The 6,652-nt window shown below is 32.3% G+C and overlaps 2 protein-coding genes across 2 annotated transcripts; both read left to right on the top strand.

The window, feature by feature from the left end:
* The first annotated feature begins 850 nt into the window (after window positions 1-850).
* LOC119666403 (Kv channel-interacting protein 4-like) lies at window positions 851-4,985 on the top strand. The gene is made up of 3 exons (XM_038075682.1): window positions 851-859; window positions 1,279-1,491; window positions 4,857-4,985. The coding sequence occupies exons 1-3, from the start codon at window positions 851-853 to the stop codon at window positions 4,965-4,967; spliced, it is 333 nt and encodes a 110-aa protein (XP_037931610.1). The 3' UTR covers window positions 4,968-4,985.
* On the top strand, window positions 4,977-6,347 carry LOC119666402 (transcription factor SPT20 homolog). Its single transcript, XM_038075681.1, has 2 exons — window positions 4,977-5,786; window positions 5,922-6,347. The coding sequence occupies exons 1-2, from the start codon at window positions 4,977-4,979 to the stop codon at window positions 6,345-6,347; spliced, it is 1,236 nt and encodes a 411-aa protein (XP_037931609.1).
* The last annotated feature ends 305 nt before the right edge of the window (window positions 6,348-6,652 follow it).

Here is a 6,652-nt window from a genome sequence, read left to right as displayed (position 1 = left end):
CACTTAGTCCATTACGAATTAAAAGTGATTCCGCTTGGCTTATGACGTTCCGGAGGTGTTCCAACGTTTGCACGTTTTTTGAATATTTCTCCGAAATATATTTATGGCGATACTTAATCTTTGCCTTATTAATTTTATTATTAATGCGCGATCGCCGGCAAAATTCAGCACGCTGAGGTCGCAACTGTTCCTCACGACTAAGTGGTTCTTCTGAACCTGAGGTGGTGTTGGTGGTTAGTCCACAACGTTCGACAATAATTGGATTTTCGACCAACATCTGCTGAATGTAACGTTCCTCCTCTTTGTGATAAGTTTTCTTATAGCGCTTCAGTTCCTCTGACATATTGCGCTCGATGGTGGCCAGTTTAATTTGTTGTATTGCTGGCGAAAAGTTTTGCACAACATTTGCATATGAATTTTGAAAATATATTATTATTATTATTAAGTAATAGGCTGTTAAAGCACCCCGACCTATGAAATCTATTGTGCGCCTATAGGCCCAACTAGGACAATTTTAGACTACTTATAAATCTTGTAATTGCTGTGGGCTTAATTTCACCTATTTGATTTGGGACTAAGATCCCGCTTCCAAGGTAGTCGTCTTGCCGCCGCTGAGCAGTTGCAAAGAATATATTCTGATATTTCTTTCTCCTCATTAGAGAGTCGACAGGAATCACTTTATACCTCCATTGGAGGTATTTTTGGGTCATTAAAATAATAAAAAAATTTAATAATACATTTACTTACACAATAAAGGTAAAATTAATTGAATCTCAATATCTAACACTTAGAAGTTAGATACATAAGTAGTTTTCTATAACGATTTAAAGTATCTTAATTGTAATAGTAGATGAGACAGGTACTATTACATTACACTTAAAGAACACTTAAAACATTTTGAGGTAACTTGAAACATTTAAAACAAAATCGCATTATTCAAATTGAAATAATTTGATAAAAACCTTTTTGATAAAGAATTTCCTAAAAACGACTTAAATTCCTTTATCATCACAACCCAATAAAGCGCAATTTAAGATTAATCTACAAAACAACCCCAACAAACGGGAAGCTTCTCATTGTTATATTTGCCATATCCTTTCAAATATTTACTCAATGGCACAACGAAAGATTCTTTCTGAAAAAATACAAAATAAATGTTCGCAATTGCGGTTTACAAGCAATTTCTTAAAACATATTTTCAATTTCTTTATTTACTACCAACAACTTTATTTATATCTGAAAATGTAATACTCGTACATATTTATTTTGTATTTGCAGGATTTTGTGCAAGGACTTTCGATACTGTCGCGTGGTTCAGTGGAGGAAAAATTACGCTGGACATTTTCATTGTACGACATCAATGGCGATGGCTTTATTACGAGGGAGGAAATGACTGATATTGTGACTGCCATATACGAACTGATGGGACGACTGCCTGACGAAATGCCGGAGGAGGAGAAAATCAAAGGCAAAGTCGAGCAAATATTTCAGGTGAGTGGTAAGATGAAGCACATCAGATGCGGAAACGATAAGTAAGAAATTTAACGAAAAATGACAGCAGGATGTCATTTTGAATTCATAATATCGTCTGTTGGACAGGAAGTCTTAACTTTGTAGGTATTGTTGGACCTACTTTTTTGTTAAGTATTTTTATGTTAATTGGATAGATTTCCGTACTGTGTACCTACTATACGTATATTTATATATACATATATACCTAAATATATTAAAGGAACGTAGTGCTCGTATTCGAAATATTTGGGCATTTTTGAAAGTGGTTTAAGGGATTTGCATTTTCTTCGAAAAATGAGCTATGCATATCAAAAAATAATATTCTTGTCGCATAAATATTTTATAAATGAATTATTAAATCCAGTATAATTTGTTATAATATGCAACTATAAAACAATAAAGCTTCTGTTACTTGTAGGAATAAGTTTGAATGTATGTAGCTTTGAGACAATAATATATTATGAACACAGTGTAGGATTTTGCTTTACTGAATATAATTAAATAGTAACGACTTTCAAATAAAATATTGCCTGTAGGAATGACTGGGACAGAGAATTTATTTAGCAATTCCAACCACGTTTCTCTGTGAAAGTAGTTCAAATATTTTTCTTTTCTTGGTTCAGTTATTGTCAAAGCGTACCAAAACTAAGCTGTCGTATTTATTAAACATTCTACTTATAATACTCAGTTTAAATATTTAAATAATAATAATTTTTCATAAAATTATCTGAGTTATTCGTAATTTTCTTAATTGGATATAATTTCTGTTTGTTAAATAATTTAATGTATTTTTGGGTCAAGAGGTTTTTCATTCTACTATCTTTTCTTTGTATTCAATCAAAAAGGATTGTATAAATATATATATTTTTGGAATATTCTAATATCACTGATTTCAACATATAACACTTTATTAATAATTATATTTGGTGAACTTTACAATATAAAATTGCTACAATCAAACAATACCACAAATACAATTATTAAATGCCCACTTTCACTATCTTTTTGATTAAAAATACTCTTGATTAAGATTTGGAGTTATATACTCTTACAAAATAGCTATAGTAGATGTATAACTTATTTTAAACACTTTAAAAGTTGATAAAGTAGTGGGGTGGAGAAAAAAATGTAAAATTATAAAACCAATATATAATTTTTACTATAACTTTACTGTTAATATGTTTTACACATATCGATTCGTAAAACTGACAACCGATTCCTTTTTGAAAAATTCTTTTTATCTTCTGAATCTCAAGGAATATTCTGTCTCTTTCGGTGACAGATCCAATCATCCACTCAATTAACTACCCCAGTCAACTGCATAAGCGAAACTGTCGCGCAACAGGCGTATGAAAATTCTGACGCTTTTAAACGTATATATTTTAAGGTTACATAGAGTTCTCTATGCATTACCATAAAGTCGAATTTTTCTATTTATTTAGTGGTTATACGGTTTTAGAAAAACATTCAGTTTTTATATTATTTTATCGGAAATTTCGATTTGTTAATTATATAAAGTCTCCCATTTATGGAATGATGTATGGTACAATAAAAGCAGCAGTAAATTATTCCATGTGTTAATGACGACGAAAAATCAATATTATATTCTCCGATTCTATTTGCCAACTAAATACCTATGACTTATCGGTGTAGAAAACACTTAAGAAACTTATGTCGACCGAAGTACAAAAAAGTTACTGTAAGTAAAATTTCGCAATTCCTGTGAGGGGTTCTAATATTTCAATTCAACTTATTTTTTATTGTTAATTTCCGAGTACTACGTTTTGAACACAAGTAATGGAACAGAACTATGTTGAAGAGTTAAAGGTAACCGTAACCTCCTTGAGCAATTAAATACAAAGCCACTAGATACTAGATCTAGTACTTTGGTACTAAATAAAACAAACTTAGTGTTGGATGTTAATGGAATAGATATAGGAAAATAATAGAATAAAGTAATTCTACTCCTGTTATGATTAGTAATGACTGATTAGTAACTATTTAATTGGATTGTCATAGCCGATAACTTTTTAGTTGGACTTTTTTAGTTACCAATAGCAAATTGATTACCGTAGAAAGAGTTGAACCAAACTTATTGCAAAATATTAATATGTAAGTAAAATGTTTTAGTTCCAGAAGGAGGTTTCCATCTACTAAGGAAAACATTTTTGTTTTACTAAGATAAGATAGCCACGTATAATTCAGTAATTACCACTGTTGAAATTAAAGAATTTAATATCAAATCTATAAATCTTTCTTCTTATTCGCATTATTTAATACATCCTTTTAACTGTTTGGTTGAAAAACTTTCTGTTAAATAAAAGTGATATCCTTCCACAATAGTTATTTTGCAAATGTGGTCAAAAGCTTACCCTTTGGTAAGGGTAAAATCAGTTTTGTTGAGAAACGAGTAACCCCCATTAAGAGGACATTATATTGGAAACTAACAACATATATCTAGATTTACCAAAGAGGTTAATCTGTGAAACAAACGTACAAAACGTAACAAAAATGGTTCAAATATCAATATCTTCCCACAATTTGAAAATATTTCTATATAGTTGTACGTAAATTATTAGACCCGCAAACTTGAATTATTAATATATAATTGAATTGTTTATATATAGTTTTGAAACCCTAGTGCAGTATTTAACTTATTTCAAAATAAATAGACTCTGTTATTTAATTGTCACAGTCTTCCGATAACATGCCCGTGCTTTTTGGCGTGGATGAGCCTACTTCTTTACGTACTAAGCCTCTTTTTTTTACTGCATCTCTCTCCCATAAGTACTAGGGTAATGTTTCCCACACTGCTCTCCAGGTCATTGATGGAAATCTTCTCTATTCACCCCTTCGACTTGGTTTTAGTCAGTTTCTTACGATATTCTTGGAGTCATATATATTATGTTCTCAGCCAAAAATTTGATTAATAAAAATAATAATAAAAAAAAATATTGTTCTTTCAATTTCACTATTATTTGATAAAAACCTTTCTATCGAAAACATTAGCTTATATTAAGAAATTAGTTTCTTTCGTCAAAACGTACATTAAAAATTAATTTATTATCTTTAATGTTAATTTTTTCTTGTCGAGAGCGACGCTTCTTTATTACGAAAAGAATCTGTTTAACTTTTAAACGGATTCGAATAGTAAAGAAAAGACAAGGATAAAAATTTTATTTAATTTATTGAAATTTGGCTGATCATACAACGCTATTTCGAGAGTTGCCATGTACTGTAGACACTGTCAGTAGTCTTAGGAAATATTCCAATTTCATAATTAGTTTACAATCCGTAGTCTAAAAAACTAATTTAAATTAATATGAAATTACTTAATTTTTCAGAAAATGGACATAAATCGTGATGGAGTTGTTACACTGGAAGAATTCCTGGAGGCGTGTCGAAACGATGAGGCTATTTCGAGTTCTATGTCGGTGTTTGATACAGCATTCTGACCATATCCAATGGACGCAGGAGATGAATATTCAAACTTAAAACGTTTGGAGACAGGCAGCAGTAAAATACGTAACAATAAACGTCACAACCAACAACAACAAAAGAAAAATTCTCAACAACAACGACAAACTCAAAAGGAAAGAAGTAAAAATAACGACAAACGTAAGTCAAACCTTAAATATCAAAAAGAGCAGGAAAAAACTATAGATAAAAAAACACATAAATTAGCAAGTAGAGGTAAGACTAATGAGATAAAAATTCAATGTATTGGCGAAGAAATAGCTGAAGATGTCAGATCAATTGCAAGCATCACAACAAATCTGGCATCTGAAAGCGAGGAAACAAGTGACGATTCCTCCTTCTGTCGGCATTGTTTGCGTCCACAGTCTGAATTGCAATTACGTTTTATAAAACAACGTCAACGTATGAAGGAGCAGCAACAGCAACAACAGCAACAGCAAAAACAACAACAACAGAATCACCACAGGCAACGCAAACGCAGCAAACACAGACAACAACAAAATCGTCAAAATCGTCATAACAGAAGTAAAAGTAATCGTAGAGACGCAAGACAAGGTACGAATCAAATACTGCCAACACGGCGCGTAGACTTAAATGCTGCCAATGAAGAAGCTATACGTTTTCGTTGTCCACAAGTTGGACCGCAATTTGGACGTGACGTTCACCTGCCGCCAATGCATTTTCACCATCCGCAAATACAGCAACAATTCGCATATCAACAGCAACAGCAATTGCAACAATATCAATATACACACCCATACATCTATACACACACACATACACATCAACATCAATATGCACACTCTCATCCAGCGCACCAACACCAACACCAATATCAACATCAACAACACCAACAACACCAACAACACCAACAACATCAACATCATCAACAACATAAAAAACATATACACTCAACACAACAACAACAACAGCAACCACAACAACAACAACACTGTACAATTATCACAATTGAATGCGAACCAAATGAACAACATAATCAAAATGCAAATCAAAAATTATCGCCAACTTTAACTGCCACAGCAACTACCAATGGACAATGTTGCACCCAAAGCTTACGTACAAAAACTAGTACGGCTGGTAGCAGCTACAGTAGCCGACATGTCAGTCCGGCGCATATCGGTTCCACTGTCGCTGCTGACGAGTCACGGCAACAGCAGCAACATTTTTCACAACTGCCACTAGCACAGTCAGCCACAGCCAGCAGTGATGTTGCTGCTGTCGTTGGACCAGAAGTTGAAGAGCAACGACAAGACCGGGAACCAACAACTCCTGACTCACCTTCGCTAGTAAAGGTGCGCACTTGGTACACTGTGGCAAAACAGGGTGTCTCCTGCTAATATTATCAGGAACATAAGCACAAACTTTTGTCTTTTTATGGAGCATTACTTATTCCTTGATGTTGTAATATTAAGACAACTTTCCAAGAAAAAACGTTATATGATCATTGTTAATAGTTAAAATGTTTATAAGGTTAAATTGAATCAAACACATACAAATATTGTTGCCAACCCAGAAGCAAAATATTTAATTAATTTTAAGATAGGAAAATATTTTTGAATTTATTTATGTTGATTTTATTGTTCATTTATAGATGTGAAATAATTATTAACTACTGATAAATATATAGATAAGGACTTTTATA

This window comes from Teleopsis dalmanni, chromosome 1, assembly GCF_002237135.1.
Source record: "Teleopsis dalmanni isolate 2A chromosome 1, ASM223713v2, whole genome shotgun sequence".
Lineage (NCBI taxonomy): Eukaryota > Metazoa > Arthropoda > Insecta > Diptera > Diopsidae > Teleopsis > Teleopsis dalmanni.
This window is presented reverse-complemented; position numbering and strand designations above follow the sequence as displayed.